The sequence below is a fragment of the Crocodylus siamensis genome, chromosome 1 (genome assembly GCF_052110815.1).
Source record: "Crocodylus siamensis isolate JL-2025a chromosome 1, ASM5211081v1, whole genome shotgun sequence".
NCBI lineage: Eukaryota > Metazoa > Chordata > Crocodylia > Crocodylidae > Crocodylus > Crocodylus siamensis.
The window spans coordinates 305,507,319-305,523,373 of record NC_143395.1 but is presented as its reverse complement, the minus strand read 5'-3'; the positions used below and the strand labels follow the sequence as shown (position 1 = coordinate 305,523,373).

Below are 16,055 nucleotides of genomic sequence, written 5' to 3'. Positions count from 1 at the left end.
TTTTGGAGGAAAAAATGGTGCATGCTATATGCCAGACAATATGGGAAAGGGACAGGGTTTTTTTTTAACCCCGAAAGAGGCCTTCAATACAGTATCCCATCCTATACTGGTGAACAAGTTAAGAGGCTGTGACTTGAATGGTTACACAGTCCGGTGGGTGGCAAATTGGCTAGAGGGTCGTACCCAGAGTGTGGTAGTGGACAGGCTGGTATCGACCTGGAAAAGAGTGGGTAGTGGGATCCCACAGGGCTTGGTTCTTGGACCGATACTCTTCAGTGTTGTCTTCAGTGACTTGGACAAGGGAGTGAAGTATACTCTGTCCAAGTTTGTGGATGATGCAAAAATGTGGGGAAAAATGGATACACCGGAGGGCAGGGAGAAATTACAGGCAGACCTGGACAGTTGGACAAATGGGCAGAAAACAATAGAATGCAATTTAACAAGGAGAAATGCAAAGTGCTGCCCCTAGGGAGGCAAAATGTCCAGCACACCTACTGCCTAGGAAATTAACTGCTCGGCAGCACATAAGTGGAAAGGGATCTCGGAGTCCTAGCGAACTCCAAGATGAACATGAGTCGTCAGTGTGACGAAGTCATCAGAAAAGCTAATTGCACGTTATCATGCATCAGCAGATGCATGACAAACAGAACCACGGAGGTGATACTTCTCCTCGATCAGGCACTGGTCAGACCACAGTTGGAGTACTGCATCCAGTTTTGGGCACCACACTTCAAGAGGGATGTGGATAACCTGGAGAGGGTCCAGACAAGGGCCACTCGTATGGTTAAGGGCTTGTATGCCAAGCCCTACGAGGAGAGACTAGGCACCTGGACCCCTTCAGCCTCCACAAGAGAAGGTTGAGTGGTGACCTTGTGGTAAATTCATCATGGAGGCACAGAAAGGAATTGGTGAGGCTCTACTCACCAAGGCGCCCCTGGGGGTCACAAGAAATAATGGCCATAAGCTAGCAGAGAGCAGATTTAGACTGGACATTAGGAGGAACTTCTTCACGGTTAGTGGCCAAAGTCTGGAATGGGCTCCCAAGGGATGTGGTTCCCCCCCTACCCTACCCCGGGGGTCTTCAAGAGGAGGTTGGATGGGCATCTGGCTGGGGTCATCTGAACCCAGCACACTTTCATGTCTATGCAGGGAGTCAGACTCGATGATCTGTTGAGGTCCCTTCGACCCTAACATCTATGAATCTATGCTAATCAGGGCCCAAAAATGACTGTAGTATTGGCATTTGATTTACAGGATGGAAAAGCATTCTTATCTTCTTCCTTCTGGATCTTTTCATCAGGAGTTGTCCATTGGTGTCAGATACTTGATGGAACTGAAAGACCTTTATCTCTCCACTGACTGCTCTTCGGAGAGGTGGAGACATGCAAAATTTTGGAAACAGCCAGGGCTCCTATTAGGAAAACAAATCAAATATAAGACTTTGGACTAGGGCAAATAGTAATCAGTACAAGATTGGAGTGAGGCCTTAAAGCATGCTTTTTTCCTCTGAATGTTTAGGTGTGAGGACAGACTATAGCAGGGCTTAGGAGGAGAGCTGTCCTTTTAGTGTGCTTTTTACTCTTTTGGTAGAAATTTTGTTTTTAAACTTCATTAAAATATATTTAGTTTTAGGGAAACTATATGAATTGCAAGTAGCTGTGTTTGAAATCAAGTTTTATTCTATTTAAACAGGTACCAAGGAAACCACAGTTTGGCCCTTGATATTTAGTTTTATGTGAACTTGAATCTTGAAATGCTACTTATATGAACCTAGCAAACTGTTTCTGTGAAAACCGAACTCCTAAATTACATTGGTACAGCATAAATAAACCCTTTTTGTTACTTCTTTGCTTATAGATGGTTAAGCTTCAGGAGGTGTTTAAGACCTTTTACCTTGGAAAACACAGTGGTCGAAAACTTCAGTGGCAAACCACTTTAGGACAAGCTGTCCTGAAAGCAGAGTTTAAGGAAGTATGTTCACTTATTTAATGCTTTACCTGCTGCTTCTAAATTTAAATAATTTATTTGCTTTGTCTTATATTTTTAATTAATAAAGCACCCTTTGCTGAGGAAACTAAAATCCAACTATGGTTTTCTGTTGTATGTTCTTGTAATATGAGTTTTCTCTAGCCACATTCCTATATAGTAACAGTATGTAATATCTTTCAGCATAGACTGTGTCAACAGGAAGTATCATTTTGTGATGGTAAGAGAAACTTATAACAGGTTGGAAACCAACAGAAGGGAGTAGGGGTATTTTTCAAAACATATTTTGGAGGCCCACTGACGTAACGGTGAAGCCTTCTGTCATTTCAAAACTGCACTGAAAGGTATCAGTGGTGTAACCTAATGAATGTGTTTAAAATTTAAATGCTGGTTGAATTTCTGAGGTATCAAATAACTTAAATGTTAGTTAACATTAGCTTTTGTTCTGTCTGATGGGATCACTAGCAACAGAATTTTATTGTTCCAGAACAAAAGCAAAATTCACTGTCAGTAGTAACTAGGTATAAGTGTAACATTTAGATTAGTTTCAGTTGATAGCTGACATACAATATTTGTATCTATTTGTAGATCTCGTATTAATCTGCCTTGCCTATTTTAGCTGTATCTTGCTTCTATTAAATTTACTGTAGCTGCAAATTTGCCTAAATCAGTGATCTCCAACCTTTTTATGGTGAAAATCACTTTTTGTAAGTCAAGGGCACCCCAGGATCTATCGCCCCCTGCTCTGCCCCTCCCCCCACTTCCCAGACAAGCTGCCTGGGCTCTGACCCCACTCACCCACCTGGGCCCAGGTAGCAGGGGGCGCGGATCAACCCAGCCACGTGTGTCCTGCCGCTCCCAGTCATGGAGCCTCTAACAGACTAAGATTGACTGTCAGAAGCTTCGTGATCAGCCAGTCAATCGAGATCCATTGGTTGGTGACCATTGGCCTAAATTTAAAAAAAATCCAAAAAAATTCTTAAATTTAAACTAGATGCTTTCTACTGAGATCCTTTCTGCTAAATTGCTTATCTCTGTTAAATAACACAGGGTAAAATACTGGCCCCTGTTGAAGTTAGTAATATTACTTCTATTTACTTCAGGGGAGTCAGCAATTTACCTATTACATCTGAAAACAAGACCTAATGGACTGTTAAGGGAACACTGAGTCCATAGTAACCTGTTGGATTTTCACTACACTACCAATGTAAAGATTAGGAATTTCTATATTTTTGCTATGGCTGTGTGTTTCCAGGGAAGCATATGCTTCATGATAACATTCATTTTTCCTCATCTTGAAGGTATTTCTTATATTATTTTTACAACAGAGTTTTTTAATGTTTGACATTGTATAGATTAAAAATTTATAGTCTGAATGTTAACTTGGATTGTTTTTATTTCATTTGTAGGGAAAGAAAGAGTTTCAAGTATCACTCTTCCAGACATTAGTACTGCTTATGTTTAATGAAGGAGATGAATTCAGTTTTGAAGAAATTAAAACGGCTACTGGTATAGGTATGAAAAAATATATTTTTTTCTTCATAACTTTCATATAGTTTCTGTGTATGATTCTGGATCATAGGAAAATAGGGCTGAAAGGGACCTCATGAGGTAATGTAGTCCAGCGCCCTGCTTCATATTGCATCATCCCTGACTAAACCATCTCAGTCAAGTTGTCATAGGCACAACCTAGATGTGAGATGTCAGCATTAAGGGCACAAGCCCAGAAAGCCCAAGAACAAAAGGTAACAATACTGTGAATATAAGAGCTGAAACCAAGAGTCAACAAACAGAACTAAACAGGATCATGAGCTGAAGGGACCATAATACCAGGTGTCTGAGAGCTGAGAGAGCCAAGTCAGGAACAAGAGCATTCCAGGATGGGAGCAGGGCCAGGCAGGAACTAGAAAGGATTTAGATAGGAGGGAGGCATAGGTTCAGACTAAACAAAGGTACAGGCAAGAACAAAACAAGGATTCAGGCAGGGAAAAGAGACTTGTGCCTAATCCTTGACTAACCTGCACCTTTTAGGCAGAAGCAAGGCACAGATGCAGGCTAGGAAGGGGGCAGCAGGAACTGGAGATCAGGAACCAGACTGGGACACTCCAGGATCAGGAACCAGGACTAGGAACGAGGAATTGAGAAGCAAGAGTTCTGAGACTAAACAGAAGAGGAAGTCTGGGTCGACAGCCCCCAGAGCACTGTAGGGGCTGCTACTTATGTGTAGCAGCCACAACCAAGCACATTAATAGGGCCAGCTGAAGGCACTCATGCAGCTGACAGCTGATAGCCAGTCCTACACAGGCAGCCAGAGAGAGCTGGGGGCTTGCCTGCCTACCTGCTGCTCTGGCTTCTGACACAAGAGTCTGTCCAGCCCAAAGGTGCCCAAGATATGGCGCACAGAATTTTTATCCAGCCCACAGATGAAATGACCAGAAGTTTTTGATGGTGGGAGAGCAGTGGCAGTGTTAATTGCTGGAGCTCTAGGAGCTGTGGTAATTATCACTGCTCCTGCTCATTCTGTTGCCAAGTTTCCAGACTGGTGGGGATGTCTGTGGGCCAGATGATGCAGTTGCACATGCTGCATTACACCAGTGAACCAGCCCCACATGCCAGATCATGAACATGGGGTTGGGTGATTTAGTCACCACTGGTCTAACCCAGCATTTCTCAACCCCTGGGTTACAACCCAAAACTTGGTCACAAGAATATATAAAAGGGTTGCAGACAAACTTCAAAAATGGATCAATAAACTTTAAAAATGGATTCTGCTTTAAAGGAGAAAAATGTGGGAAACGGTGGCTTTTCCCTTGCAAGCTGTCAGAGTTTCAGCCTGCAAGGGGCTGCTTGGGGACCTTCCATGCCCCTTGTGGGGCTGTGGCAGGGGAGTGAGGGGCACTGGGTTGGGATTCTCCATTGATGTTTACAAATGGGTCCCGGTACAAAACCGGTTGAGAACCACTGGTCTAACCTGTTATTGTATTTCCAAGCATGTGGATTCCACAGCTTCTCTAGGTAGCCTGGTCCAATGCTTAACTACCCTCATAGTTGGTAAATTCTTCCTAATCTCTAAACCAAGTTTCCTCTGCTGAAGTGTGAGGCCATTGCTCCTAGTCTTGTCATTTACCAGAAAAAAGAAAACTCTTAACTCCATCCTCAAAATAGCCCTTCAGGTATTTGAAGACTATTATTAAATACCTATTCAGTTTTGTCTTCTCCAGATTAGTAATTCTAGTTCTTTAGGCCTTTTCTCATAAATCATTTTTTCTGTGCCTCTATTAATTTTTTCTCATGCTGTCCTGGATTCTTTCTGCTCTTATCTACGTTTTATCTGGATGTGAAGGTTTCATTTTAGATCAGTATAATTTTGTTAATTTCAGTAATTTACAATGGTCAGTTGGTTATGAATCAACGAGTATTTAACACACCCAAAAAAACAGATTCACAGGTCCAACCTTGTACTGTGGAGATAACATTAACACTGCATGCATGCATACATACTGCCTTTAGGTGTGCATATATAGACAATTACATATATATAGACTGCCTGTGATACATCTTGTAAAAATTGATGTATTGGTATAAGACCTCATTTATTTTTTTTTTAGTCTTCTTGAGAGTAATAAAATAAGCCATAGCTGTTCTGAGCAGATAATCAAAGTTCCATTGTAGTTTCAAGTATCATAATTTAAAAGTGGTCTTTCTAAATCAGCTCAGTTATGGATGTTTGGGGAGTGTGTTCTTAATTTAGTATGTTGAAATGATTATCCACATCCACGCGCACTTCTGATATATATGGCTTTAGATTGGATTTGTCTTGAGTATCAGTGTACTTCAGGTCACCACCTCCACACCATATGCTTTTTGGGTGCTCTGTAGCTGTGGGCATAAAAGGCAGAACAGATGTTGCCTATCCCTCAGTTCCTTCTTACCAGCTGGGGAACAAGACAGAATCCTGCTGTTTCTGTAGTTCTGCACAGTGTGTGCTTGTCTTTTCTAATTTTTTATTGGTTTTTTTTTTGGTTTAAGATGGTATAGTTAAACCTATGAGCATTTAAAGAAACAAAACAAACTTGAAGTAGGAGTACTTGAACTCCATGGACATGGCATAGTTTAAGTACCCAGGATTCGAATCCTGTCCCTCTTATGTGGCAGGTGTTTCTATAATGAGGGACACTGAATGCCTCTTCTGTCCAGTGGAGTGCATATACTATAACAGTACTCAGAGGGCTAAAAACAAGGAAACCATGCACCAAAACTTACTCTGAGAAAGAGCTGTAAAGGCTTTCTCTGACCCTGACAAGAAGATGACTAGTAAACTGGCCCTTACCCTCTCTCAACTTTCCATCTACCTGGATTTCCAGGGTTGTCACATTTTTTGAAAAAAGTCCTGTCTGTTGCTTAGAGTCAACTGGTATTGACACCCAAATGCACAGCCCTGAAGCACCTAGCAGTAGCCTCATTGTAAACTGTGCTGTCATCTGCAGCATCTACCACACTACCAGGTGACGTGGAGGATATGATCCCAAAACCAGGTTTCTTGATAACCAGTGTCTTAGCAACAACTAGTCTACTGAAATCCATATTGGTGGCTAAAAGAGGCAGTTCTTAAAGTCTGTCATCTGTATCTGCTATGTGAGTTCCTGTGCAAGATGCTTGGAGACACTTTAGAATTGTGAAGAGAAAAGTTCAGATTATGGAAGGAAGGTAATGTCTTCTCATCTGCATCCAAGTGTCATGGAGGGAAGTTGGCCCATAGTTATTGTATTCTTCTCTGTATAACCCAGCTATGCAGGAAGATTCAGGAGGATACTTTTACTGGAGAAAATATCAGGAGCCCAATAATATCACCTTTTCTGTATTCTCCATGGTACTGTATCCATGTTCACTCCTGGCTCTTACAGACCCATTGAAGGATACAATTCAAGTGGAAAGTTCTGCCTATCCCAAAAATGACAGCCTCCTCTTCACCTGGTGAAACTGTCACTCACTCCTGTTCCACCTTTTTCAGATGACTCCTGAATCTTCCAGAAACTCTTTCAGTAAATAGCTGAAAGGTTAAGAATTTCAGTAGAGACAGTGCAGGGAGAATAACAAACTTCTGGATATCCTGCACTCCCCAGTCCCCAGTAGCTTAGTACTGCCAATAAATGAAAGTTTGTTGGAAGCAACAAGTGGTCTGTGTTAAACCACATCTTATTTGATAAGGGCACCAATAAAAGTGGATAGGTATTGTCAAGCCCTTTCAAAAGGATCTGTATATTCCTCATTGCTTAGTGATTGCAACTGTTCACAGGAGGCCAAGCAGTGAGATGACACAAATGTCCACTTTGTAATAAGGATGCTCAGGAAAACTAAAGGCTCATTCCTCAATCAGCTTACAGATGCATGCATCTAAATAAGAAATGTTCCTGACTAAATACGAATTTGTGAATGAGGACTAACCATTATGTTTTATAGGCATCTACACATGCAGATAAAGATGCGATGAAATCTATTGTGGGATTCACATAGCCATGCCCCCTGCTCATGGCAGGAGGCGTAATTGTGGGATTGTACATTATATCCCATCACTCCTTGTGGCTGGTGCAGGGGGAGCCTGATCTTGGGTTCCCCCTGTACCAGCAAGAAGCATACTCCTGCAGCTGGGAGCCCCACGCGCCTCAGTCAAGGAGCCCCCAACCACGGGGGTGCCCCACATACCCCAGGGCCAAAGGATAGCTGCACAGGTGATCCCAACCTCACCTTGGGAGGGCAGGATACCCCCTGCAATTCCCCCCCCTTCCCCAAGGGTATAGGAGACCCACACGGACAGAGTATCAACCCCAGAGGCAACTTCCCCTCCTGCCCCGGGGGTGTGGAAATTGCCGCAGTGGTGATCCTGTAGCCCCAGGTAATTCCTACACTCCCAGGGCAGTGGGATTGCTGGGGAGTTTCCTGTACCCTTAAGCCAGGGGGCATAGCCCCTGCAGCAATCCCCCCACTCTGGGGATTTGCCAGGAGACACCTGTGGGGATCCAGAGTCTGCAGCGTGGGACTCTGGCTCCCAGCAGCTGTGGGATGTTGCTGGGACCCAGAGTCTGCAGTTGCCGGGGCTAAACGTCCCCAGTAGTTGTGGGATTCAGCCCCAGCTGGGCAAGGAGCACCCTTGCAGCTGTAAAGCTTGATAGCAACCAGCTATGAAGTTAGTACACATTTTCAAAATCTAATTTTATAGCTGATGGGAGCTTTTTATTGTGTGATTGCTACTTTGCATGTATAGCTGGTCTCCAGGTAATTGTGCAATTAACCATTTAATGGTGCAATACCTGTGACGTGTAGAGGAGTTCATAGAGAGAGACTTCAGGAATACAAGAACTTAAGGCACAGATATTAGACCAGCGATTCTCAACCAGGGTGCCATGGCATCCTGTTAGGTCTGCAGACATGATTCACAAGAGAATCCCAGAGATGTCACATAGAAATTTATAATGTTAAAAACATTCTGACCTGTTGTGATCTTTCTGGATCTTCTGCAGTTGAAAAGGTGATCTATTATTTTTCTGTAGTCAAAAATCAAGTGAAAACTAAGCTGACATTATCCAAGTGCCTCAGGTCTAAAAAGTTGAAAACCACTGTATTAGCCAGACAGTTGTTCATACCTCTCAAAAAGCCACTCAGTGCCATAGAATCTGCTGCAACTTCCAGAGCAAGCAACCTTGACTACTGAGCACAGGTTCTCTTGGTTGCATTCCAAAGATAATCCAAAGAACCATTGAAAACCTGCCTTTTAAAAACTGCAACCTTTTCAGTACCCACATAGTGAAGTTCTGCATAATTTAAACACTGGGGGACAACCTTTTTGGCAGGTGTGCCACATCCCCACACACTCCCCAGAGCCACTCAGATCCCCTTCCCCTGCCTGACCTCCTGCTCTTTCTGCTCCTAACCATGGCCTCCCTGCCTGATTTGCTGCTTTGCTTTTGGCTTCCTGTCCTTTCTGCCACTGTCCTGCCTGTCCCTTCCCTAATGTGCTGCATGCTACAGGTTGGCTATCCCTGCTTTAAAAGATGCTTCCCATTCTTTGAGTGCCCACTCTCCCCACAGGAGGAAGCAATACAGGCCTCATATCACAGCCAAAAGCAAATCTTCCTAATACTGTAACCAACAAAGATCATTAGAGCCTCAGAAAGGAGAACTTGCAGAGAAGTCAACCCTCTGTCATGCACTACTGTCATCTCCAATCAGCAGATTTAATGTCACAGTCAAAAATTGCATAGATCTGCAGGATTTGTTTACGTTCCCGGCTACCATCTCCCAAATCTTCGGAACCATCTGGTGTCGGTTTCCTCCTCTCTCCCCACTCTCTCAGAGGTCTATGGTAGGATAACCTTGGACAGGTTGGTTCTGAAAATCCCAGACAGTAGGTTACCTTATCCAAGCAGAGAACCAGGTGCTGCACTTTATGGCAAAGCATGCCCTCAGAGTTCCAGGGAAGGAGTCTTATTCACAATACTGCTGAATCCCAATGAAGAAAAGGGGTTGATATTCCTGGACCTCTGACCAATCAGCAAATGTCACTGCAATGGTGAAAATGGCTTCTGTAGTTCCTACTTTAATTTTTCAAAAACTGTTTATGTGACTATTCACAGGTCACATAGCTCCATACTGCAGTTTGGCAAGCACACAGCATACACTTTGGGATCTTTGTGCAAAACTCACTCTTTATACAAAGTACTTCCCTTCAGTCTTACCACTGCTCCCAGAGCACTTACCAAGTGCCTTCATGGTTGACACAACCCACCCCAGGACACTAAAAGACCAATTCTACTGTACCTTGATAATTGGCTTTGTTGAGGGCATATGTCTTGAGCTCATGGGATATTTGGACTCTGACACCCGCATGATGAACTTCACCTACGTTATCATACAGCATTGGTACATCAGTATCTCTTCCTAGCAGATGCCACATAGAACTTGTGAAACCGTAGTTATGACTTTTTTGTTAGATTAATGGAAGGATGCTGTATGCACAGGCAGTGAAGTGGCATTCATTCTGATCACCTCTGCCCACCAAACTACAAATGACAAGTCTATCTGACTTTAGATAGGAAACTCATCTGCCCTGCCTTCAGTTGCAGAGCCTGTGGTTCTCCCAGAGAAGTAGCTTTCCAAGTGATGTATGCTTATCCTACCCAAGTACTGATAGTACCACAGCAATATGCTGCATCAGTAACCAGAGAAGGGTACACTTGCAGTGTTTCTGCTAGGAAGCAGTTGGTCTCTGTGGCTGGTATATGTGACACTGCCAGTATAACTTGTTGGCATATCTCCCAAGCTTGCAAGATATCCTAATAATCACAAGAGACAAACAGTGAGTCAAGGATTCAGTTGATTGAGACTGTTTGTATCTTCTGCTCCTGGTCTTTTCTGACAAGAAGAAAGTCCAACCTGTGTTTGCACAAAAGCTTTTTAAATGGGCTGTATTCAAACTTGGTAGCATGATACTATTTTCAGACTCATCGATGTTGATTAAGGCCCGTTCCATTACAGCTCAAGCAGTCTATGAAGCTCTTCTAAGAGGTGATCTAAGATTTGCAAAACAGGTGTCTGGAGTTCAGTTCATACTTCACCCAGAACCTTTACTACTAGGTAAGAGGGCTTCAGGTACAAGGCCCGCTTTGACAGAGCTGTAGTATACCCATTTTATTAGACTCCAGGTACCCATATCCAGGCTATGAGATTACTGCTTGTGAATCATTAGAAGTGGGAAACTTGTTGACAGATCATTTAAAGAAAGAATCATCGTGTAGTAGATGTGGTTCTTTAAGATGAGTTGCTCATTCATAACCCGTGACCTACCTTTCTTCCCTGCTACTATGGAGTCCTTTACCAGCTGGATATTGATGGTTCAGGGGCTGATGAGCAGCAGCCTCTTTGCCCTTCATTCCTTCTGCTGCAGAGAGCCGGAGGGCATGCAGAGCACAAATTTGGCTCCAGTGGACATTTCCATCTTGCTCATGCAAATCATATGCACAGTGAGACTAAAACAAATGTGACGACCCATCTCAAAGAAGCAATGTTGAAACTACTGTCCAGGCTTACAGTTAAGAGTTGTAGAATGGGCCTTTACAGTTGTAAAAGTTGTTGTATAATCTCAAAGAAACAGAGTTACTGAAATTAATTGTTCTATGTAATGTTTAAAAAATTCCACCTTTGTTTGATTACTGTGATTGGTATTTTTGTAAATTATAATAAGGGAACAGAAGGATATTGAATTGGGGAATACCAAGGAATTTTTAAATGGTAGCTCTGCAGAAATGTGATCACTAAAGTGTTCTATAGCTATTAGTGTTAACAGTAGACTTAAGTAAGTTAGCCTGCTACTCAGAGCTTTCAGGGCACTTTAACAGTAGTTTTCAGAATCTTTCTTATTTCAGTACATGGGTCTCTTGCAGAGCTCAAGCCTAGTGAACTTTGTGACAGTTTTATAGTGTTAAGGGAAAAAAAGGATTCCAGAGACTAGGCAGAAACATATCTTCATGTTTTAAACTTTTCCATAGGTTAGTGGTCAGTACATTGGCATTTTGTTCTACCTACCCTGCAAGTAGCTTTCAACTTTGCATTTTACATATTACAAGATTCTTATAATCCACTGTCTTTACTATCCTGTATAATTTTTATTTCCGGTAAGTTTATCATGCTGTAAATTTATTGCATAAATGGGGTTTTTTTCTGGTAGCATAAATAACTTTTTGCTATCTCTTCAACACAGTGTTCACCTAAAACAAGTTACATGTCCAATTCTGTAGAAGTCCAAATCAGTATAGGTATGGACACAAATGCAGTAAACCTACTAGTAATCACTTCTTCATGTAGGTTTAAGGTTAGAGCAGGTTTATTGCATGTTTTTCAGCTGATTCACGCACAATAATTTAGAAATTACTAGCTGGTGCTATTTTCATAGTTTCATATTTGTTAGTATTGGAAGGGACCTCAGTAGATCATCGAGTCTAACCCTCTGCCCTGGGCAGGAAAGAGCGCTGGGTCATATGACCCCAGCTAGGTGCTTGTCCAGTAAAACATTCCCCTTTTGTCCACACTGCCATACATGCTCATATACAACTTGGCTGAAGTTTTCACTGTTATCATGCCTTACTAGACTTGGTACTGCCCACAAGGGATGACTTGGTGGGGGATCTGCAGGTGCAAGGTAACCTAGGGGATAGTGACCGCCTATTGATAGGGTTCACTATCTGCAGAAAGGTGGGGAAGATAACTAGTAGGATGGAAGTGCTAGACTTCAGGAAGGCCAACTTCAACAAGCTCAGGACATTAATTAGGGAGGGACTGACTAGTAAAAGCCTTGGAGAGATGGGAGTCCAGGAAGGGCGGGCGTTTCTCAAGGGACTAATCCTGCAGGCACAGAAAAGGACCATCCCAGTACACATAAAAGAGGGCAAAACAAAAAAAAAACCCCTCTTGGTAGAGCAGGGAAATCCAGGAGAGCTTGGAGGGAAAAAAAGAGGCCTACAGGCTGTGGAAGCAGGGGGCTGCCACCAAGGAGGAGTATACCTGCTTGGCTCGAGCTTGCAGGAAAGCAGTGAGGAGAGCCAAAGTGGAAATGGAGATTAGGCTGGCAGCAAAAGTTAAGGATAACAAAAAGTCATTCTTTTAAGTACATAGGAAGCAAAAAGAATGTAGAGGGTAACTTAGGGCTCCCTCAGGATGAACTAGGGCAACTGGTAACAGAGGATGGTCAAAGTGGAGCTTCTAAATAATTTCTTTGCATCCGTGTTCCTGGACACAAATACAAATACGCATCCCATTGGGACTTTAGGTAAGCCCAATATAGATACCAACCCACCAACTGTTCGAGCTGACCTAGTAAAAGGACACCTGGAGGGGTTGAATGTATTTAAGTCAACAGGTCCTGACAATCTTCATCCTAAAGTACTTAGGAAATTAGTTGGAGTCATAGCGGAGCTGCTGGCACAACTGTTTGAGCACTCATGGTGCTCAGAACAGGTCCCAGAGGATTGGGAAAGGGGCAATACAGTCCCTATTTTCAAGAAGGGGAGGAAGGAGAAACCAGGTAACTATAGGTCAGTTAGTCTTACCTCTATCCTTGGCAAGACCTTTGAGAAAATTAGTAAGGATCACATTTGTGGGGGACCAATGGGTAAAATGATGCTGAGGGAAAATCAGCATGGGTTCATAGCAGGCAGATCCTGCCTGACTAACCTGGTTTCATTTTACAACTGAGTCACAAAATGCTTGGATGAAGGAACAGAGGTAGAGGTTATTTACTTAGATTTTTAAAAGGCCTTTCACACAGTGTTACACCCAAGTCTTATAAATAAACTGAACAGTTGCAATGTAGATTATTACATAGTCAGGTGGGTAGAAAATTGGCTTTTGGGACCCACCCAGAGAGTGGTGGTGGATGGGTCGGTTTCTACCTGGAGAAATGTGGGCAGCGGAGTCCCCCAAGGCTCTGCCCTGGGACCGGTACTATTCAATATCTTCATTAGTGACTTGGACAAGGGAGTAGAAAGCACCCTGTCCAAGTTTGCTGACGACACCAAACTATGCGGGGAGGTACACAAACTAGACAGCAGGGAATGAATCCAGGTTGATTTGGACACGCTGGGGAAATGGGTGGAACAGAATAGGATGCAGTTTAAGAAGGATAAGTGTCATGTGTTGCACCTGGGGAGAAAGAATCATCAACACTCCTACAGCCTGGGAGGTACCACTCTGAGTAGCACAACTGCAGAAAGGGATCTCAGAGTCATAGATAACTCCAAAATGAACATGAGTCACCAGTGTGATGAGGTAATAAGTAAAACTAACTGCACCCTTTCTTGCATAAGTAGGTGCATCACAAACAGGTCTAGTGAGGTGATACTCAGTGCACACGCAGGAAACGTTCCCTTGCAGCATGGAAAACATCTGAATGTGCAGTGTGTGGTGCCGCAGACATGTTTGCAGCACCACATACCATACAGCTGTGCTTGTCTGGATATGGCCTCCAAGGTTGAGACTGGGTTTATTCATATTTTGTCCAACGCTGAAACTATAGTCCAGAATTACATTTAAGAGCTGTAGGGTGCGCCTTTAGACCCCATTGACCTGGTACGGGTATTGTGCAATTAACTGGTTAATTGCAAAATTACTTGCAGGCCATCTACACATGCAAAATAGCTGTCTCACAATAAAAAATACCAACCAGCTATAAAGTTAGACCTCAAAAATGCGTACTACTGTTATAGCTAGTTGCTACCAAGCTTTAATATGCACACGTAGCAGGGTCTCCCCTGCAGGTGCCATGATCCCTAGGGCCTGAGGAGCAACCGGGGTGCATGGGGCACCCAGCTGTGGGACCTTGCTTCTTGCCAGTGCAGGGAAAGCTCGGGATCAGGTTCCTTTTCACTGGCAATAAGGTGCAATGAGATCTAATGTGCAATACCACAGTCACACCTCCTACCATGCACTTGTGGCATGGTAGGAGGTGCAATTGTGTCAGTCTTGCATTAGATCCCATTGTGCCTTTCCCTGCATGTGTAGAAGGGGCCTTAGAGTTATAAATGTTGTATAATTGGGAATGAGTTAAAATAAATTAATGCCAACCTATTTCAAGAATGGGAGAATTTTTGTAATTGCTTTTATACATTAAAAAGGTAATTTTTCAACATTCTGGTGAGTTTTTCTTGTATTTTTTTTACTTGTTTACAGAGGACAGTGAATTGCGAAGAACCTTGCAGTCTTTGGCCTGTGGTAAAGCACGAGTATTGATTAAAAATCCAAAAGGCAAGGATGTAGAAGATGAAGACAAATTCATCTTTAATGGTGATTTCAAGCATAGATTGTTTAGAATCAAGATTAACCAGATACAGATGAAAGAAACAGTATGTATTAAAACTGTTCTTATTTGCATGCTTTCTGATTAAACTATCACTGACCTGCTTATCCACATTCTGACAGCACTGATACAATAGATTGTTTTCCTTTTAGGAGGGGAGAATGCATTCTAATCTGTCTGCTAGCATGTGTCCTAAGTAATATGATCTTGCATGCCTTTCAGTACATCTTTACTGTTTCCCAGAGCAGTTAAGGCATTGCCTCTATTCTTAATAAACAAATCAGAAAAAATGCCATTAACAGATGAGCTGCTTTGTTTTTTACCTGAAGGGTGAGAGGTTACTAGCATGCCAGTGTTATTTCTGTTGTGGCAGTTGCTATAGCTGTCTGTCAGGATTGAGTCCCAGCTCAGTATATTCAGCACGCGTTGGTTAGCATGACCAGTTATTTAGCTTGCCTTTCTGTTCAGGCAGGTCCTTGAAATACATAACCTTGAAATGACTCTCTATTTCAGAAGGCCTTTGTTTGTCAGAGTTTTATGCAGAGTTCATCTGTATTTGTATTTCTTTAAACAATTCTAAATGATTTGTAAACTACGGTGTGATTTACCAAGCTCAGTCTTTATAAAACTAGATTTACCTGAATCCAAGATGACTTCCAATTTAAGATGACCCCCCTGATAATTAATTATTTTTATGTAAAATTATTTATTATAATTTTGCATGTATAGAATGTAATTATTGTAGGGTTAAGTTCATCCCTCCTCCCCCCTGCCACTACTGCAGTGAGGAGACCACAGGCAATGGTGGGACAAGTGGTTAGAAGAGTTAAGTGGCCTGACTTCTGCCTCCTGTTGCCTTCCTCTTCCCCCACCCCCACTTACTTCTCTGGAGTCTGCCCTCCCCCACAGTACTGTGCCTCCCTGTAGCTTGTTTCCTGCCATGTACCCCACTCTCTCACTGCCTACTCTCTCTCCCCCCTATAGTGTCTGTGCTTTCCCCCACCCCCCACTTACTCTGTCACAGCTCTGGCTCCAACTCCAGCCTTGCTCTCGGCAGGGACAACAAGGACATGGTGGCTCTGACCCCTGCCCAGCTACGCAGCAGTGATTGTAGCAGTGGTAGCTCCACACCTGGCCCCAGGACTGAGTCAAAGCTGGAGCTGGAGCTGCTGCCTGGCTGTGCAGGGGCTGCAGTCGCCATGTGCTGTGTTCCCCAGGCTGGAGG

General features: G+C 43.1%; 1 protein-coding gene across 2 annotated transcripts in view; it reads left to right on the top strand.

Moving 5' to 3' along the window:
• Positions 1–16,055, top strand: part of CUL4A (cullin 4A) — a 60,340-nt gene that overhangs the window by 41,482 nt on the left and 2,803 nt on the right. For both annotated transcript variants that reach the window (XM_090021900.1, XM_090021908.1), the window contains 3 exons: positions 1,858–1,971; positions 3,396–3,501; positions 14,704–14,876. In XM_090021900.1, coding sequence (XP_089878026.1) covers positions 1,858–1,971; positions 3,396–3,501; positions 14,704–14,876 — 393 coding nt within the window. The remainder of the gene's footprint in view (positions 1–1,857; positions 1,972–3,395; positions 3,502–14,703; positions 14,877–16,055) is intronic.